This window comes from Phyllobates terribilis, unplaced genomic scaffold, assembly GCF_046119375.1.
Source record: "Phyllobates terribilis strain yellow unplaced genomic scaffold, ASM4611937v1 Scaffold_4__5_contigs__length_816908805, whole genome shotgun sequence".
Classification (NCBI taxonomy): domain Eukaryota; kingdom Metazoa; phylum Chordata; class Amphibia; order Anura; family Dendrobatidae; genus Phyllobates; species Phyllobates terribilis.
The window spans coordinates 29297214-29318568 of record NW_027362764.1 but is presented as its reverse complement, the minus strand read 5'-3'; the positions used below and the strand labels follow the sequence as shown (position 1 = coordinate 29318568).

The following is a 21355-nucleotide window of genomic DNA, read 5'->3' as shown; positions in this document are numbered from 1 at the left end:
GCTCCTTCTAGTAGAGAATTCCCAGCCACAACCACCTGGAAGACAGCCAGTCCATCCATAACACGGGTGATAGAGATCTCCCGGGAGCCGAGGAATCTGGGTCATGTATAATGCTGAATATTAGGAAACGGATGGTGGAACATGAACTGAAGACCAAGATTATAAATAGGAGTCAAAGCGAGGCACATCCCCGAGATGGAGAACCTTCATGTTGGGTCGTATGAAGAAGCAAAAACAGGTCTTCCAAGAAGTCATAGACTTTGTAGCTTGGTCCAGTCCTTAGACTATCATGTAAGCAAATACAGCCACGTCTCATACCATCCTCGCAACTGAGGTTCCTTGGGATCTCAAAAATCTGGGTTATTAGACAGAATAAAAAGCAAAGGGTAGAAAAGAAGGTCGAAGAAGACTATAAGGTCAGAAATAAAAACCTGGGGTTGGAGATAGTGTTGTATGATGCAGAAACAGGAGATAAAGGGGTTTTCCGGGCACACAGATTATTGACGCATTGTGAAGCCTTCAAGAAACAAAGACATTTCATAATGTACATGCTATTAAAATTCTACTCTGCTCCTGAGCAGAACTGCAAGCAGGAGGCAGAGTTCAGTCAGCAGCTCTGAATGCAGTGAATGGTGATGTCATGCGGGAGTGGCCAGCACAGCTCTGCAAGCAGGAGGCGGAGTTCAGTCAGCAGCTCTGAAAGCAGTGAATGGTGATGTCATGGGGGAGTGGCCAGCACAGCTCTGCAAGCAGGAGGCAGAGTTCAGTCAGCAGCTCTGAATGCAGTGAATGGTGATGTCATGCGGGAGTGGCCAGCACAGCTCTGCAAGCAGGAGGCGGAGTTCAGTCAGCAGCTCTGAAAGCAGTGAATGGTGATGTCATGGGGGAGTGGCCAGCACAGCTCTGCAAGCAGGAGGCAGAGTTCAGTCAGCAGCTCTGAATGCAGTGAATGGTGATGTCATGGGGGAGTGGCCAGCACAGCTCTGCAAGCAGGAGGCAGGGCTCAGCCAGCAGTGATTAATGATGTCATGGGGAAGTGGCCTGCAAAGTCCTGTATGCAGGGAGCAGTCTCAGCCAGCATATCTGACAGCAGTGAATGTTGATGTCTTGGGGGAGTGGCCAGCACAGTCCTGCATTCAGGAGGCATGGCTCAGCCAGCAGACATGGCAGCAGTGTGTTGTGATGTCATGGGGGAGTGGCCAGCACAGTCCTGCATTCAGGAGGCGTGGCTCAGCCAGCAGACATGACAGCAGTGTATTGTGATGTCATGGGGGAGTGGCCAGCACAGTCCTGCATTCAGGAGGCATGGCTCAGCCAGCAGACATGGCAGCAGTGTATTGTGATTTCATGGGGGAGTGGCCAGCACAGTCCTGCATTCAGGAGGCGTGGCTCAGCCAGCAGACATGACAGCAGTGTATTGTGATGTCATGGGGGAGTGGCCAGCACAGTCCTGCATTCAGGAGGCGTGGCTCAGCCAGCAGACATGACAGCAGTGTATTGTGATGTCATAGGGGAGTGGGCCTGCATAGTCCTGCATGCAGGAGGCGGGGCTCAGCCAGCAGCTCTTAGATTAATGTCCTTAAACACTGTTGTCAAGGGGGCATGGCCAATGAACCTGGACAGTTATGAATGACTGGTGATGTGCACAGGGAGGAAGAGCAGAAGTCTCAGAAGCAGTGTTGACTCCACAGAGAATAGTGATCTTATTAACTATTGTTGCCATGTTCTACAATACAAAAAACTGAGAACCAACTAGGAAAACTAAGGAGAAACAGAAAAATTATGGAAAATCAAACTAGGAAACTATTTAGAACTGAGCCAAGGAAACTAAGGAAAACTAAACTGGGAAAACTATAGAGAAAAAAATTAAGGAGAACGAAGCTGCAAAAATTGCGGAGAACTAAACTAGAAACTATAGATAATGGAGCCAGGAAAATTAAGGAGAACTAAACTGTGAAAAGTAAGGAGAACAAGACTGGAAAAAATTATGTAGAATAAAATTGGAAACTATAGAGAACCATGACAGAAAAACTATGGGGAAACAAACTGGGAAAACTAAGGAGAACCAAACTGGGAAAACCAATGAGAACAAAACTGGAAACTATAGAGAACCATGCCCGAAAAACTATGGGGAAACAAACTGGGAAAACTAATGAGAACCAAACTGGGAAAACTGATGAGAACCAAACTGGAAACTATAGAGAACCATGCCTGAAAAACTATGGGGAAACAAACTGGGAAAACTAATGAGAACCAAACTGGGAAAACCAATGAGAACCAAACTGGAAACTATAGAGAACCATGCCCGAAAAACTATGGGGAAACAAACTGGGAAAACTAATGAGAACCAAACTGGGAAAACCAATGAGAACCAAACTGGAAACTATAGAGAACCATGCCTGAAAAACTATGGGGAAACAAACTGGGAAAACTAATGAGAACCAAACTGGGAAAACCAATGAGAACCAAACTGGAAACTATAGAGAACCATGCCCGAAAAACTATGGGGAAACAAACTGGGAAAACTAATGAGAACCAAACTGGGAAAACTGATGAGAACCAAACTGGAAACTATAGAGAACCATGCCCGAAAAACTATGGGGAAACAAACTGGGAAAACTAATGAGAACCAAACTGGGAAAACCAATGAGAACCAAACTGGAAACTATAGAGAACCATGCCCGAAAAACTATGGGGAAATAAACTGGGAAAACTAATGAGAACCAAACTGGGAAAACTGATGAGAACCAAACTGGAAACTATAGAGAACCATGCCTGAAAAACTATGAAAAGGCAAACTGGGAAAACTAATGAGAACCAATCTGGCAAAACCAATGAGAAGAAAACTGGAAACTATAGAGAACCATGCCCGAAAAACTATGGGGAAACAAAGTGGGAAAACTAATGAGAACCAAACTATAAACTATAGAGAAACATCCCTGAAAAACTATGGAGAACCAAACTGGGAAAACCAATGAGAACCAAACTGGGAAAACAAATGAGAACAAAACTGGAAACTATAGAGAACCATGCCCGAAAAACTATGGAGAACCAAACTGGGAAAACCAATGAGAACCAAACTGGAAACTATAGAGAACCATACTATGAAAATGATGCAGAACAAAACTGAAAACTATAGAGAACCAAGCCAGTAAAACTAAGCAGAACCAAACTTGGAAAACAATGGAGAACTAAGTTGGGAATACTATGGAGAAGCAAAATGGGGATAATGTTGAGAAACCACCTGTGTAAAATATGGAGAACCAAGCCAGTGCAAAACTGAAGAGCTAATCCAGGTATACAAATAAGAACAAACCAGGAAAACTATAGGCAATAGAGTAACTTCGGGAACCATTCCAGACATATCAAGGAGACGCACACTGGGAAAATTATGGAGAAACAAAGCAGAAAAGTATAGACCATAATAATGAGGACAGTATAGAGAAGCAAAGCAGGAAATCTACTATGAACACATCAGAAAGTCTATGGACAATAGTGCACAGAACAACTAAGGAAAACCTGAAGATGTACATTAAAAATCTGCTCCTATCACTTAGGCAGCATTCACACATCCAGGGTATAGTGTCGGTGTGCTCTGCGGTTTTCTCTCGGACAGCACACTCTATCCGCGATATTCACAAAGTGCCATTGGTCCCTGTGCTGTCTGAGAACATTTCTGGCAGCACACGGACACTTCATGTGGATGTGTGAATGGAGCCTTATTGTTTTGTCCTTGAGAACAGTTTTACCGAGGTTTTATATGAGGCGCAGATGTCGGTGACAGTTCAGTTCATGTTCTCCACTAAGGTCCATTGTAGATTGTAGTTGGTGCCGGGATAAAATACGAGGTAACAGCCGGGGCCCTTTATATCTGTTTATTTTAGGATTACATAACAGCCCCCTGAGTCCTCCTCTTGGGAGGGCCTGGCGTTGTGAAGAGCCATCAGCCAGGAGTCTAGAACAAGATAGGGATTTGCGCTGTTGTCGATGCTCACACTGACACATTGCAACAAACTCTCAGCTGTGTGAACAGGATGAGGAGGTCAAGAAAGATATTCAGTCCCAGAATACAAACGAGAGAAGATCTACAGTTATATGAAAAAGTTTGGGCACCCCTATTAATCTTAAGCTTAATGTTTTATAAAAATTGGTGTTTTTGCAGCAGCTATTTCAGTTTGATATATGTAATAGCTGTTGGACACAGTAATGTTTCTGCCTTGAAATGAGGTTTATTGTACTAACAGAAAATGTGCAATCTGCATTCAAACAAAATTTGACAGGTGCATAAGTATGGGCACCCTTATCATTTTCTTGTTTTAAATACTCCTACCTACTTTTTACTGACTTACTAAAGCACTTTTTTTGGTTTTGTAACCTCATTGAACTTTGAACTTCATAGCCAGGTGTATGCAATCATGAGAAAAGCTGCTTAAAGTGGCCACTTGCAAGTTGTTCTCCTGTTTGAATCTCCTCTGAAGAGTGGCATCATGGGCTCCTCAAAACAACTGTCAAATGATCTGAAAACAAAGATTATTCAACATAGTTGTTCAGGGGAAGGATACAAAAAGCTGTCTCAGCAATTTAACCTGTCCGTTTCCACTGTGAGGAACATAATAAGGAAATGGAAGAACACAGGGACAGTTCTTGTTAAGGCCAGAAGTGGCAGGACAAGAAAAACATCAGAAAGGCAGAGAAGAAGAATGGTGAGATCAGTCAAGGACAATCCTCAGATCACCTCCAGAGAGCTGCAGCATCAACTTGCTGCAGATGGTGTCACTGTGCATCGGTCAACTATACAACGCACTTTGCACAAGGAGAAGCTGTATGGGAGAGTGATGCGAAAGAAGCCGTTTCTGCAAGCACGCCACAAATAGAGTCGGCTGAGGTATGCAAAAGCACATTTGGAGAAGCCAATTTCTTTTTGGAAGAAGGTCCTGTGGACTGATGAAACCAAGATTGAGTTGTTTGGTCATACAAAAAGGCGTTATGCATGGTGGCAAAAAAACACAGCATTCCAAGAAAAACACTTGCTACCCACAGTAAAATTTGGTGGAGGTTCCATCATGCCTTAGGGCTGTGTGGCCAATGCCGGCACCGGGAATCTTGTTAAAGTTGAGGAACGCATGGATTCCACTCAGTATCAGCAGATTCTTGACAATAATGTTCAAGAATCAGTGACAAAGTTGAAGTTACGCAGGGGATGGATCTTTCAGCAAGACAATGATCCAAAACACCGCTCCAAATCTACTCCGGCATTCATGCAGAGGAACAATTACAATGTTCTGGAATGGCCATCCCAGTCCCCAGACCTGAATATCATTGAACATCTGTGGGATCATTTGAAGAGGGCTGTCCATGCTCGGCGACCATCAAACTTAACTGAACTGGAATTGTTTTGTAAAGAGGAATGGTCAAAAATACCTTCATCCAGGAACTCATTAAAAGCTACAGGAAGCGACTAGAGGCTGTTATTTTTGCAAAAGGAGGATCTACTAAATATTAATGTCACTTTTCTGGTGAGGTGCCCATACTTATGCACCTGTCAAATTTTGTTTGAATGCAGATTGCACATTTTCTGTTAGTACAATAAACCTCATTTCAAGGCAGAAACATTACTGTGTCCAACAGCTATTACATATATCAAACTGAAATAGCTGCTGCAAAAACACCAATCTTTATAAAACATTAAGCTTAAGATTAATAGGGGTGTCCAAACTTTTTCATATAACTGTATTCACTGACAGGAAACAGAGACCTTGAACATGACTGAAGAGCGGAGCTGAGATACAGCGATGAATGTGGTGCACCGCAGCTGCGCACCGTCCTCCGCCACTCCGTGTACTCACTTCATCGATTTCATGGCGACTGTCCATTAGTTATAAATCCACAGAATCAGCGGTGCGGAGCTCAAAGCAGGCGCCGCTCCTCAATATTCATCTTTAGTGAGAACCTTGGAAAGAACATTGGACTCTTGTCTCTGAAGAAGGCGGCGGAGTCCGCGCCCAATCCCATCACTGTGAAGTGTGACAAATCCCCGCGGGCCGGGGGACGGGGGCTCAGATTTCTGAGAAGTGGAAGCTGGGGGCAGTAATTAATTTTTATGTTTTAGTTCTGCAAACAGTAAATCTAATCTCAGACCGAAGAAACGTGAAATATGGAGGAACCTGATATACATAGTGGTCACTGCTGTGGGGCTCTGACAAGTGGGGGTCCCAGAGTAAGATTGTTTGTCCCCCTTTTTCATGGGTGACCGACCCCGCATGGACCCTTCATGGAAGCACGGTCACTAAAGCTGAAAGGGTCTATGTCTCCTACAGATGATGGGACCCTCGTCTCCTACAGATGATGGGGTCCTAGTCTCGTACAGATGATGGGGCTCTCATCTCCTACAGATGATGGGGTCCTAGTCTCCTACAGATGATGGGGCTCTCATCTCCTACAGATGATGGGGTCCTAGTCTCCTACAGATGATGGGGCCCTCGTCTCCTACAGATGATGGGGCTCTCGTCTCCTACAGATGATGGGGCCCTCGTCTCCTACAGATGATGGGACCCTCGTCTCCTACAGATGATGGGGTCCTCGTCTCCTACAGATGATGTTGCCCTCGTCTCCTACAGATGATGGGGCTCTCACCTCCTACAGATGATGGGGCCCTCGTCTCCTACAGATGATGGGACCCTCGTCTCCTAAAGATGATGGGACCCTCGTCTCCTACAGATGATGGGACCCTCGTCTCCTACAGATGATGGGGTCCTCGTCTCCTACAGATGATGGGGTCCTCGTCTCCTACAGATGATGTTGCCCTCATCTCCTACAGATGATGGGGTCCTCGTCTCCTACAGATGATGTTGCCCTCGTTTCCTACAGATGATGGGGCCCTCGTCTCCTACAGATGATGGGGCTCTCGTCTCCTACAGATGATGGGGCCCTCGTCTCCTACAGATGATGGGGTCCTCGTCTCCTACAGATGATGTTGCCCTCGTCTCCTACAGATGATGTTGCCCTCGTCTCCTACAGATGATGGGGCTCTCACCTCCTACAGATGATGGGGCCCTCGTCTCCTACAGATGATGGGACCCTCGTCTCCTACAGATGATGGGACCCTCGTCTCCTACAGATGATGGGACCCTCGTCTCCTACAGATGATGTTGCCCTCATCTCCTACAGATGATGGGGTCCTCGTCTCCTACAGATGATGTTGCCCTCGTCTCCTACAGATGATGGGGTTCTCATCTCCTACAGATGATGGGGCCCTTGTCTCCTACAGATGATGGGGCCCTCGTCTCCTACAGATGATGGGGTCCTCGTCTCCTACAGATGATGTTGCCCTAGTCTCCTACAGATGATGGGGTCCTAGTCTCCTACAGATGATGGGGCCCTCGTCTCCTACAGATGATGGGGCCCTCGTCTCCTACAGATGATGGGGCCCTCGTCTCCTACAGATGATGGGGCTCTCGTCTCCTACAGATGATGGGGTCCTAGTCTCCTACAGATGATGTGGCTCTCGTCTCCTACAGATGATGGGGTCCTAGTCTCCTACAGATGATGTGGCTCTCGTCTCCTACAGATGATGGGGTCCTAGTCTCGTACAGATGATGGGGCTCTTGTCTCCTACAGATGAGGGGGCTCTCGTCTAATACAGATGAGGGGGCTCTCATCTCCTACAGATGAGGGGGCTCTCGTCTCCTACAGATGAGGGGGCTCTCGTCTCCTACAGATGAGGGGGCTCTCGTCTCCTACAGATGAGGGGGCTCTCGTCTCCTACAGATGAGGGGGCTCTCGTCTCCTACAGATGAGGGGGCTCTCGTCTCCTACAGATGATGGGTGTCATGGGTGTGTCAGATGTGACAGATAGTCGCCCTGCAGTTGGTTGCAGAAGATCTCTTACTTTGGCATTACAGACACCTTCTTAGATCTGTCTCACTCTAGGAACCAGTGGCTACCTCCCACCTGCTAATTGACACCCAAGCCTGGGTGTTTAAATACTTTCTGTTTGCTACAGGGAGTTGCCGGTGATATTCACATGTTCCCTTGTGAAGGCTTGGAGCTATTGCAGTCTGCTTACTTCCTCTCTGGTGCTAGCAGGACATTTGGTATAATCTCTCTGAAGTCGGCTCAAGCTAAGTTACTTTCCCCCGTGTTTGTCTCCCTTGTTGTCTTTAATTGTTAGTGGAGACTGACTAGTGCTCATCCCCCCTTCCCTATCCAGGGCCAAGTGCTAGGGAAAGAGAGGGCTTATGTTCCTCTGTGGTGATTGGTGAGCAACCAATATAGGAACGATAGGGGGGACAGGGTGATATCAGATCAGCCTAAGAGGTCTCCACTCCCCCTTTCCCTAGTGTCTGGGCTCCTTTCCCCTCTTGTTGCACTTAGTCTTTCCCAGACCTTGCATGACATTGGGGCTCTCATCTCCTACAGATAATGGCGCCCCCTTCTCCTACAGATGATGGGGTATTCGTTTCCTACAGATGATGGGGCTCTCGTCTTCTGCAGATGATGGGGCTCTCGTCTCCTGCAGATGATGGGGCTCTCGTCTCCTGCAGATGATGGGGCCCTCGTCTCCTATAGATGATGGGGCCATTGCCTTCTACGGATGATGGGGCTCTCGTGTCCTACAGATGATGGGGCCCTCGTCTCTTACAGATGATGTGCCACTTGTCTCCTATAGATGATGGGGTCCTCGCCTACTAAGGATGATGGGGCCCTCGTCTCCTACAGATGATGGGGTCCTCATCTCCTACAGACAATGGAGTCCCCGTCTCTTACAGATGATGGGGTCCTCATCTCCTACAGATGATGGGGTCCTCATCTCCTACAGATGATGGGGTCCTCATCTCCTACAGATGATGGGGTCCTCATCGCCTACAGATGATGGGGTCCTCATCTCCTACAGATGATGGGGTCCTCATCTCCTACAGATGATGGGTCTCTCGTCTCCAGATCATGTGGACACCTCTTGTGTTGTCATACTAGGGGTGATTCGGCCTGTTGGACGTTCATCGATCAGTAGAATGAAGATGTCGGCAACATCAGTGAAGTCAAAGGAGAAACTCCCTAGTGTGAAGATACGACGATTCTTCTCACTGCAGGGCCAGACTCATTGATCTGACATTTGGAGGGTCCTCAGTGCCTGGACCCCACCAAGTACATATGAAGTATAAATATCAACAGTGAGCAGTGGCTCAATTGGTTGTCAGAGTTCCATTTAACAGGGTACATAAGCGTCTTACCTGTGTGACCTTCTCCGTCACATTGTGGGTTCGGTCCTTCAGCTTGGATGGAGCAATAATCTCCTTTTCGTTGGAAGGCGATGTGAGGAATGAGTCTCCCTTAAAGTCCACAAAATTGAGGGTTATCTGCGGGATCTTACTGATCGTCCTGTACTTCATGAGGTCTGAGTCCGATGTCGAGTTTAGGAGATTCACCCGCACGTTGTTCATGGCACCTGTGCAAAAGATAAAGGGTTGAACCCAACAGGAGTAACATCCATGCCATCGGTCAAGGTGATTATCTAAAAAAGTACACTCTTCCTAACCATAGCCCCAACCCTCTTCCTAACCAAAGCCCCAACCCTCTTCCTAACGATAGCCCTAACCTTCCTAACCATAGCCCAAACCTTCTTCCTAACCATAACCCCAACCCTCTTCCTAACCATACGCCTAACACTCTTCCTAATCATAGCTCTAACCTTCTTCCTAACCATAGCCGCAACCCTCTTCCTAACCATAGCCCTAACCTTCTTCCTAACCATATGCCTAATCGTCTTCATAACCCTAGCCCTAACACTCTTCGTAACCATAGCCCTAACCATCTTCCTAATCATAGCCCTAACTCTCTTCCTAACCCTCTTCCTAGCCAAAGCTCTAGCCCTCTTCCTAAGTATAGCCCTAACCCTCTTCCTCACCCTAGCCCTAACCTTCTTTTTAAGCATAGCCCTAATCCTCTTCCTAACCATAGCCTTAACCATCTTCCTAACCATAACCCTCTTCCTTACCTTAGCCCTAAGTTTCTTCCCTAACCCTGTGTCACGCCAGGTGTGGGAAAGACTTAGAGCAACACAGAGGGAAGACGGAAAGGGAGCCCAAACACTAGGGAAAGGGGAAAGTTGAGACCTCCTAGTCTGGTCTAGTGTCACCCTGTCTCAACTACTGTATTGCCTCCTCAGGAATCTTGCCTCGCCCTGTCTTTCTCTGGCGTATGGCTAAGGCTAGGGATGGGAGGAGATGAGCACTAGTCGATCTCCACTAAACTCTATAGACAACAAGGGTAGACAAACAGGGGGAGAATGCTTAGCTTTAGACAACTCCAGACAAATGCGAACTCGGCCTCAAGCTCCAGAGAGGATGCAGTACTGCTCTTGCTAAGCCTTCACAAGTAGAAATGAATATAGCCGGCACCTCCCGCTCAGACACACCAGGTATGTATACACCCAGGCCAGGCAGCTAATAACCAGAGGGAGGTAGCCGCTAGGTCCTAGAGACAGCCTCTCATCTAAGAAGATGCCAAACGTAGAGATCTCCTGCAACCAACTCCAGGGAAAGTGCAGGGCGACTGTCTGTCACCTCTGATACACCCTTGACACCCTGTTATTAAACCTAACCCTCTTCCTAACCATAGCCCTAAACCTCTTCATAACTCTAATTGCTCTTCGTAATCATAGCCCTAACCCTCTTCCTAAACATAGCACTAACCCTCTTCCTAACCATAGGCCTAACCTTCTTCCTAACAATAGTCCAAACCCTAGGTAGTGTTGTAAAAATGTAAAATGTATCATAATCTAGATTGTGAGCCCCAATGGGGACAGTGATGATAATGTCTGTAAAGCTCTGTGAAATTAATGGCGCTATAAAAGCGTGTAAAATAAATACAGTTAGTGTTTCGTTTTTTACAGAGGACACATTTTCAGCAAGTCCCTGACTCTCCTTCCTTTCTTGCTCAGCTTTTCTCATCTCAATTTGCAGAGCTCTGCTTGTACTGCACTCTGCATAGGCAGTGACTGTCTATGCAGAGCGCTGAAGCCAATGATAGACTCATCTCGATTTCTGCGCACTGGCTAGGAGTAGGTGGCGGAGACCGTTATGCCGCCGGCTGCTTTACCTATTCAGCTCACTGCCCACCAGTGCGTGAATGGAAGAAAGGAGCGTTCATGCAGCAGGATGCCAGGGCAACCACCTATTTGGCTCCCCCTTGCTACACCTCTGGACCAAGTGGTCCACTGTCCTAAAACAACCGGGTGGATTGGAGAATAAGAGCTTTAGTGGATAAATGCAATGTCCTGGATCAGTGTGCACCACGTTATCGGTGATCCTATATTAGGGGCAGAGTTGTGCATACCTGACAGGTGCAGAGGAGGCGCTATATACGCCCAGTGACGTCCGGCCACAGCTGCCGAATCACCGTAAATCTGCCCAAATATGACAGTATATGGGGAGGTCGACTCTCATCTCTGCCAGTGGAGGCTTAATTACAACCTAACATGAGGCCACCAATTAATTAGGGGGTAACAGGGTTAGCCGGACCGCCCGCCCGCTTGCTCGGAGTCTCTGATCGGTGTAATCCGTCCTCGTAACTGACTTAATCCCCCCCCCCGGCATTTAGGATTCACAGGTCATTAACCCATTAATTGTCTGGTTTTATGGCAGACGGAGCGAGCAGGGCTTAATATTCTGGGTTATTAGAGATGTAGGAAGATGGGAGGTGGAGGGCAGTGATGGACTGCAGGAAAAAAGGGGCCGACAACCTGACAGAGAGGCCGACAACCTGACAGAGAGGCCGACAACCTGACAGAGAGGCCGACAACCTGACAGAGAGGCCGACAACCTGACAGAGAGGCCGACAACCTGACAGAGAGGCCGACAACCTGACAGAGAGGCCGACAACCTGACAGAGGGGCCGACAACCTGACAGAGGGGCCGACAACCTGACAGAGGGGCCGACAACCTGACAGAGGGGCCGACAACCTGACAGAGGGGCCGACAACCCGACAGAGGGGCCGAAAACCTGACCAAAGGGTCGAAAACCCGACAGAGGGGCCGACAATCTGACCAAAGGGCCGACAACCTGACAGAGGGGCCGACAACCTGACAGAGGGGCCGACAACCCGACATAGGGGCCGACAACATGACAGAGGGGCTGACAACCCGACAGAGGGGCCGACAACCCGACAGAGGGGCCGACAACCCGACAGACTGGTAGGCAACCAGACAGAGGGGCCGATAACCAGACAGACTGGCCGACAACCAGACAGGGGAGCCGACAACCTGACAAAAGGGCTGTCAGAGGGGCCGACAACCTGACCAAAGGTGCGACAACCCGACAGAGGGGCTGTCAATCCGACAGATGCGCCGACAACATGACGGAGGGGCCGACAACCAGACAGACTGGCTGACAACCAGACAGAGGGGCCGACAACCAGACAGAGGGGCCGACAACCTGACAGAGGGGCCGACAACCTGACAGAGGGGCCGACAACCTGACAGAGGGGCCGACAACCTGACAGAGGGGCCGACAACCAGACAGAGGGGCCGACAACATGACAGGAGGGCCGACAACCAGACAGACTGGCTGACAATCAGACAGAAGGGCCGACAACCTGACAGAGGGGTTGACAACCTGACCAAAGGGCTGACAACCTGACAGAGGAGCCGACAATCTGACAGGGGATCCAACAACCTGACATAGGGGCCGACAACATGAATGTGTGCTGATGTCACTGTTATGGGGGCACTTTGACCGACACTGTAAGGGGGCACTGTGACCGTCACTGTTAGGGGGCACTCTGGCCGTCACTGTTATGGGGGCAATCTGGCCGCCACCGTTATGAATCAGTCTCGCTGCCAGTATCTGGACATGATGCCGATGGGCTATCTGACATCATAGAGCTGTCAGCTCCGGGCGTTGGTGGCCATACTTCTGCAGTTAGCCTGCACAGAGGCGGATGTCACAGAGACAAGCAGTGTCAGGGCACAAGAACTGGACGCCCCTGATCTCAAAAGAGCACAGACTGCGCCCCCCACAGGCCACCTGCAGGACATGACATCTCACCTGTACTAGAATTACGCTTCCGAAACTTCTTGTCCAAGTCAACCTTCATGGCCTCGATGTCGTCCACAGAGGAGGCCCGGCGGATGCTGTAGAAGCTTTCACGGGAGCGGCTGCGGGTCAGGCTGCAGTTAGAGAAGGACATGTCCAGGTTCAGGTGGTCCTTGTCCGTCCGGGGAGAAGACTGCACTGCAGGGTCTTTGCTGCCATCTTCTTCCCTCTTGGGCTCGGTGCTGCCGATCAGCGCCTGCTGGTCCTCCGGGCGCGAGCCCACACAGTTATCCACCGGAGCCACAGTCACGTCTTCTAGGGCCATGGAGTCGCTGCAGTGCTTGGAGAAGTCCACCACCACGACATCCGGGTCCTCCTGCGGCAGAGACTGCTTACTGCCCGTCAGAGTCAGCAGCGCAGGGAACTTCAGCCGGAACGACTTCCCTCTAACTGCAAGAAAGAAACAGCGTGAAGGCAGGGAAAGTGCAGGACGCAAAGGGCAGGGAAAGTGCAGGACGCAAAGGGCAGGGAAAGTGCAGGACGCAAAGGGCAGGGAAAGTGCAGGACGCGAGGGGCAGGGAAAGTGCAGGACGCAAAGGGCAGGGAAAGTGCAGGACGCGAGGGGCAGGGAAAGTGCAGGACGCGAGGGGCAGGGAAAGTGCAGGACGCGAGGGGCAGGGAAAGTGCAGGACGCGAGGGGCAGGGAAAGTGCAGGACGCGAGGGGCAGGGAAAGTGCAGGACGCGAGGGGCAGGGAAAGTGCAGGACGCGAGGGGCAGGGAAAGTGCAGGACGTGAGGGGCAGGGAAAGTGCAGGGCGCGAGGGGCAGGGAAAGTGCAGGGCGCGAGGGGCAGGAAAAGTGCAGGGCGCGAGGGGCAGGGAAAGTGCAGGACGCAAAGGGCAGGGAAAGTGCAGGACGCGAGGGGCAGGGAAAGTGCAGGACGCGAGGGGCAGGGAAAGTGCAGGACGCGAGGGGCAGAGAAAGTGCAGGACGCGAGGGGCAGGGAAAGTGCAGGACGCAAAGGGCAGGGAAAGTGCAGGACGCAAAGGGCAGGGAAAGTGCAGGACGCAAAGGGCAGGGAAAGTGCAGGACGCAAAGGGCAGGGAAAGTGCAGGACGCAAAGGGCAGGGAAAGTGCAGGACGCAAAGGGCAGGGAAAGTGCAGGACGCAAAGGGCAGGGAAAGTGCAGGACGCAAAGGGCAGGGAAAGTGCAGGACGCGAGGGGCAGGGAAAGTGCAGGACGCGAGGGGCAGGGAAAGTGCAGGACGCAAAGGGCAGGAAAAGTGCAGGACGCAAAGGGCAGGGAAAGTGCAGGACGCGAGGGGCAGGGAAAGTGCAGGGCGCAAAGGGCAGGGAAAGTGCAGGGCGCAAAGGGCAGGGAAAGTGCAGGACGCGAGGGGCAGGGAAAGTGCAGGACGCAAAGAGCAGGGAAAGTGTAGGACGCGAGGGGAAGGGAAAGTGCAGGACGCGAGGGGCAGGGAAAGTGCAGGACGCGAGGGGCAGGGAAAGTGCAGGACGCGAGGGGCAGGGAAAGTGCAGGACGCGAGGGGCAGGGAAAGTGCAGGACGCGAGGGGCAGGGAAAGTGCAGGACGCGAGGGGCAGGGAAAGTGCAGGACGCGAGGGGCAGGGAAAGTGCAGGACGCAAAGGGCAGGGAAAGTGCAGGGAAAGTGCAGGACGCAAAGGGCAGGGAAAGTGCAGGACGCAAAGGGCAGGGAAAGTGCTGGGCGCGAGGGGCAGGGAAAGTGCAGGACGTAAAGAGCAGGGAAAGTGTAGGACGCGAGGGGCAGGGAAAGTGCAGGACGCGAGGGGCAGGGAAAGTGCAGGACGCGAGGGGCAGGGAAAGTGCAGGACGCGAGGGGCAGGGAAAGTGCAGGACGCGAGGGGCAGGGAAAGTGCAGGACGCGAGGGGCAGGGAAAGTGCAGGACGCGAGGGGCAGGGAAAGTGCAGGACGCGAGGGGCAGGGAAAGTGCAGGACGCGAGGGGCAGGGAAAGTGCAGGACGCGAGGGGCAGGGAAAGTGCAGGACGCGAGGGGCAGGGAAAGTGCAGGACGCGAGGGGCAGGGAAAGTGCAGGGAAAGTGCAGGACGCAAAGGGCAGGGAAAGTGCAGGACGCAAAGGGCAGGGAAAGTGCTGGGCGCGAGGGGCAGGGAAAGTGCTGGGCGCGAGGGGCAGGGAAAGTGCTGGGCGCGAGGGGCAGGGAAAGTGCTGGGCGCGAGGGGCAGGGAAAGTGCTGGGCGCGAGGGGCAGGGAAAGTGCTGGGCGCGAGGGGCAGGGAAAGTGCTGGGCGCGAGGGGCAGGGAAAGTGCTGGGCGCGAGGGGCAGGAAAAGTGCAGGACGCAAAGGGCAGGGAAAGTGCAGGACGCGAGGGGCAGGGAAAGTGCAGGACGCGAGGGGCAGGGAAAGTGCAGGACGCGAGGGGCAGGGAAAGTGCAGGACGCGAGGGGCAGGGAAAGTGCAGGACGCGAGGGGCAGGAAAAGTGCAGGACGCGAGGGGCAGGAAAAGTGCAGGACGCCAGGGGCAGGAAAAGTGCAGGACGCCAGGGGCAGGAAAAGTGCAGGACGCCAGGGGCAGGGAAAGTGCAGGACGCCAGGGGCAGGGAAAGTGCAGGACGCCAGGGGCAGGGAAAGTGCAGGACGCCAGGGGCCAGGGAAAGTGCAGGACGCCAGGGGCAGGGAAAGTGCAGGACGCCAGGGGCAGGGAAAGTGCAGGACGCGAAAGGCAGGGAAAGTGCAGGACGCGAAAGGCAGGGAAAGTGCAGGACGCGAGGGGCAGGGAAAGTGCAGGACGCGAGGGGCAGGGAAAGTGCAGGACGCGAGGGGCAGGGAAAGTACAGGACGCGAGGGGCGGGGTATATGCGGGACACGAGGGGAGGGTTATATGCGGGACAGGAGGGGCGGGTTATTTACGGGACAGGAGGGGCGGGTTATATACGGGACAGGAGGGTTATATACGGGACAGGAGGGTTATATACGGGACAGGAGGGGCGGGTTATATACGGGACAGGAGGGTTATATACGGGACAGGAGGGTTATATACGGGACAGGAGGGTTATATACGGGACAGGAGGGTTATATACGGGACAGGAGGGGTGGGTTATATACGGGACAGGAGGGGCGGGTTATATACAGGACAGGAGGGGCGGGTTATATACGGGACAGGAGGGGCGGGTTATTTACGGGACAGGAGGGGCGGGTTATATACGGGACAGGAGGGTTATATACGGGACAGGAGGGGCGGGTTATATACGGGACAGGAGGGTTATATACGGGACAGGAGGGTTATATACGGGACAGGAGGGGCGGGTTATATACGGGATAGGAGGGGCGGGTTATATACACGGGACAGGAGGGTTATATACAGTAGCTCTCGGTCCCGCAGGTCATACATGACGTATTGTGCGGTATTCATTATGCACCTACCTGGCGGGAACCAGTGTGACTGCACCCGGTGATTGGAGTTCTTGGTCGGGGAGGTCAGATGATCCTTCTCCATCACCACCTCAAAGTTCAGGATGAACATGATGACGGCGCCACCCTCGTTCTTCACAGGTACTACGTCCACCAGACACAAGAAGCAGCTTCCTGCAGAGAGGAGCACAGCGGGGTGAGGAGCAGAGCGGGGTGAGGAGCAGAGCGGGGTGAGGAGCACAGCGGGGTGAGGAGCACAGCGGGGTGAGGAGCACAGCAGAGTAAGGAGCACAGCATCTACCACCCACGGGGCTGCCGCCCACCACCTAAAGGGGGCGTTCTAGAAAACACAACTTTGTAGTTGACTGAAAACTTCAGCAAATATCTATCCAGACTGCGGACAGTAACCAGATCTCTGCTTGTTGTCAGCAGAGGAAAATCTGTCTGGGTGATGAGAGGATCACACAGAGACCTGATAACTGCAGCTGTGTGATCACAACATGACAGGAGAGACGTGAAGAGCTGACAGCAAGCAGAGATGTAGAAGAATACAGAGCTGACAGCAAGAAGAGATGTAGAAGAATACAGAGCTGACAACAAGCAGAGATGTAGAAGAATACAGAGCTGACAACAAGAAGAGATGTAGAAGAATACAGAGCTGACAGCAAGAAGAGATGTAGAAGAATACAGAGCTGACAGCAAGCAGAGATGTAGAAGAATACAGAGCTGACAACAAGAAGAGATGTAGAAGAATACAGAGCTGACAGCAAGAAGAGATGTAGAAGAATACAGAGCTGACAACAAGAAGAGATGTAGAAGAATACAGAGCTGACAACAAGAAGAGATGTAGAAGAATACAGAGCTGACAACAAGCAGAGATGTAGAAGAATACAGAGCTGACAACAAGAAGAGATGTAGAAGAATACAGAGCTGACAACAAGAAGAGATGTAGAAGAATACAGAGCTGACAACAAGAAGAGATGTAGAAGAATACAGAGCTGACAACAAGAAGAGATGTAGAAGAATACAGAGCTGACAGCAAGCAGAGATGTAGAAGAATACAGAGCTGACAGCAAGAAGAGATGTAGAAGAATACAGAGCTGACAACAAGAACAGATGTAGAAGAATACAGAGCTGACAACAAGAACAGATGTAGAAGAATACAGAGCTGACAACAAGAACAGATGTAGAAGAATACAGAGCTGACAACAAGAAGAGATGTAGAAGAATACAGAGCTGACAACAAGAACAGATGTAGAAGAATACAGAGCTGACAACAAGAACAGATGTAGAAGAATACAGAGCTGACAACAAGAACAGATGTAGAAGAATACAGAGCTGACAACAAGAACAGATGTAGAAGAATACAGAGCTGACAACAAGAAGAGATGTAGAAGAATACAGAGCTGACAACAAGAAGAGATGTAGAAGAATACAGAGCTGACAGCAAGCAGAGATGTAGAAGAATACAGAGCTGACAGCAAGAAGAGATGTAGAAGAATACAGAGCTGACAGCAAGAAGAGATGTAGAAGAATACAGAGCTGACAGCAAGCAGAGATGTAGAAGAATACAGAGCTGACAACAAGAACAGATGTAGAAGAATACAGAGCTGACAACAAGAACAGATGTAGAAGAATACAGAGCTGACAACAAGAACAGATGTAGAAGAATACAGAGCTGACAACAAGAACAGATGTAGAAGAATACAGAGCTGACAACAAGAAGAGATGTAGAAGAATACAGAGCTGACAACAAGAACAGATGTAGAAGAATACAGAGCTGACAGCAAGCAGAGATGTAGAAGAATACAGAGCTGACAACAAGAACAGATGTAGAAGAATACAGAGCTGACAGCAAGCAGAGATGTAGAAGAATACAGAGCTGACAGCAAGAAGAGATGTAGAAGAATACAGAGCTGACAGCAAGAACAGATGTAGAAGAATACAGAGCTGACAGCAAGAAGAGATGTAGAAGAATACAGAGCTGACAGCAAGAAGAGATGTAGAAGAATACAGAGCTGACAACAAGCAGAGATGTAGAAGAATACAGAGCTGACAACAAGCAGAGATGTAGAAGAATACAGAGCTGACAACAAGCAGAGATGTAGAAGAATACAGAGCTGACAGCAAGCAGAGATGTAGAAGAATACAGAGCTGACAGCAAGAAGAGATGTAGAAGAATACAGAGCTGACAGCAAGCAGAGATGTAGAAGAATACAGAGCTGACAACAAGAAGAGATGTAGAAGAATACAGAGCTGACAACAAGCAGAGATGTAGAAGAATACAGAGCTGACAACAAGAAGAGATGTAGAAGAATACAGAGCTGACAACAAGCAGAGATGTAGAAGAATACAGAGCTGACAGCAAGAAGAGATGTAGAAGAATACAGAGCTGACAGCAAGCAGAGATGTAGAAGAATACAGAGCTGACAGCAAGAAGAGATGTAGAAGAATACAGAGCTGACAGCAAGCAGAGATGTAGAAGAATACAGAGCTGACAACAAGCAGAGATGTAGAAGAATACAGAGCTGACAACAAGAAGAGATGTAGAAGAATACAGAGCTGACAACAAGAAGAGATGTAGAAGAATACAGAGCTGACAACAAGCAGAGATGTAGAAGAATACAGAGCTGACAACAAGCAGAGATGTAGAAGAATACAGAGCTGACAACAAGAAGAGATGTAGAAGAATACAGAGCTGACAACAAGCAGAGATGTAGAGGAATACAGAGCTGACAACAAGCAGAGATGTAGAAGAATACAGAGCTGACAACAAGAAGAGATGTAGAAGAATACAGAGCTGACAGCAAGCAGAGATGTAGAGGAATACAGAGCTGACAACAAGCAGAGATGTAGAAGAATACAGAGCTGACAACAAGAAGAGATGTAGAAGAATACAGAGCTGACAAGCAAGCAGAGATGTAGAGGAATACAGAGCTGACAACAAGCAGAGATGTAGAAGAATACAGAGCTGACAACAAGAAGAGATGTAGAAGAATACAGAGCTGACAGCAAGCAGAGATGTAGAGGAATACAGAGCTGACAACAAGCAGAGATGTAGAAGAATACAGAGCTGACAACAAGAACAGATGTAGAAGAATACAGAGCTGACAACAAGCAGAGATGTAGAAGAATACAGAGCTGACAGCAAGAAGAGATGTAGAAGAATACAGAGCTGACAACAAGAAGAGATGTAGAAGAATACAGAGCTGACAACAAGAAGAGATGTAGAAGAATACAGAGCTGACAACAAGAAGAGATGTAGAAGAATACAGAGCTGACAACAAGAAGAGATGTAGAAGAATACAGAGCTGACAACAAGCAGAGATGTAGAAGAATACAGAGCTGACAGCAAGAAGAGATGTAGAAGAATACAGAGCTGACAACAAGAAGAGATGTAGAAGAATACAGAGCTGACAACAAGAAGAGATGTAGAAGAATACAGAGCTGACAGCAAGAAGAGATGTAGAAGAATACAGAGCTGACAACAAGAAGAGATGTAGAAGAATACAGAGCTGACACAAGAAGAGATGTAGAAGAATACAGAGCTGACAGCAAGAAGAGATGTAGAAGAATACAGAGCTGACAACAAGCAGAGATGTAGAAGAATACAGAGCTGACAACAAGCAGAGATGTAGAAGAATACAGAGCTGACAACAAGCAGAGATGTAGAAGAATACAGAGCTGACAGCAAGCAGAGATGTAGAAGAATACAGAGCTGACAACAAGAAGAGATGTAGAAGAATACAGAGCTGACAACAAGCAGAGATGTAGAAGAATACAGAGCTGACAGCAAGAAGAGATGTAGAAGAATACAGAGCTGACAACAAGCAGAGATGTAGAAGAATACAGAGCTGACAGCAAGCAGAGATGTAGAAGAATACAGAGCTGACAACAAGCAGAGATGTAGAAGAATACAGAGCTGACAGCAAGCAGAGATGTAGAAGAATACAGAGCTGACAACAAGCAGAGATGTAGAAGAATACAGAGCTGACAACAAGCAGAGATGTAGAAGAATACAGAGCTGACAGCAAGAAGAGATGTAGAAGAATACAGAGCTGACAGCAAGCAGAGATGTAGAAGAATACAGAGCTGACAGCAAGAAGAGATGTAGAAGAATACAGAGCTGACAACAAGCAGAGATGTAGAAGAATACAGAGCTGACAGCAAGAAGAGATGTAGAAGAATACAGAGCTGACAAGCAAGCAGAGATGTAGAAGAATACAGAGCTGACAGCAAGAAGAGATGTAGAAGAATACAGAGCTGACAGCAAGCAGAGATGTAGAAGAATACAGAGCTGACAGCAAGAAGAGATGTAGAAGAATACAGAGCTGACAGCAAGCAGAGATGTAGAAGAATACAGAGCTGACAACAAGCAGAGATGTAGAAGAATACAGAGCTGACAGCAAGAAGAGATGTAGAAGAATACAGAGCTGACAGCAAGAAGAGATGTAGAAGAATACAGAGCTGACAGCAAGAAGAGATGTAGAAGAATACAGAGCTGACAGCAAGCAGAGATGTAGAAGAATACAGAGCTGACAACAAGAAGAGATGTAGAAGAATACAGAGCTGACAACAAGCAGAGATGTAGAAGAATACAGAGCTGACAACAAGAAGAGATGTAGAAGAATACAGAGCTGACAACAAGCAGAGATGTAGAAGAATACAGAGCTGACAACAAGAAGAGATGTAGAAGAATACAGAGCTGACAACAAGAAGAGATGTAGAAGAATACAGAGCTGACAGCAAGAAGAGATGTAGAAGAATACAGAGCTGACAGCAAGCAGAGATGTAGAAGAATACAGAGCTGACAACAAGCAGAGATGTAGAAGAATACAGAGCTGACAGCAAGAAGAGATGTAGAAGAATACAGAGCTGACAGCAAGCAGAGATGTAGAGGAATACAGAGCTG

The 21355-nt window shown here is 49.3% G+C and overlaps 1 protein-coding gene across 1 annotated transcript in view; it reads right to left on the bottom strand.

Annotated features, from left to right (window-relative positions):
* The window catches only part of LOC141264842 (voltage-gated inwardly rectifying potassium channel KCNH2-like), a 170417-nt gene extending 153805 nt beyond the window's left edge, over positions 1-16612 (bottom strand). The window contains exons 1-3 of the mRNA XM_073677201.1: positions 16456-16612; positions 13045-13482; positions 9231-9445 (exon numbers count right to left, since the gene is read on the bottom strand). Coding sequence (XP_073533302.1) covers positions 9231-9445; positions 13045-13482; positions 16456-16555 — 753 coding nt within the window. The 5' untranslated portion in view covers positions 16556-16612. The remainder of the gene's footprint in view (positions 1-9230; positions 9446-13044; positions 13483-16455) is intronic.
* Between the last annotated feature and the right edge of the window lie 4743 nt (positions 16613-21355).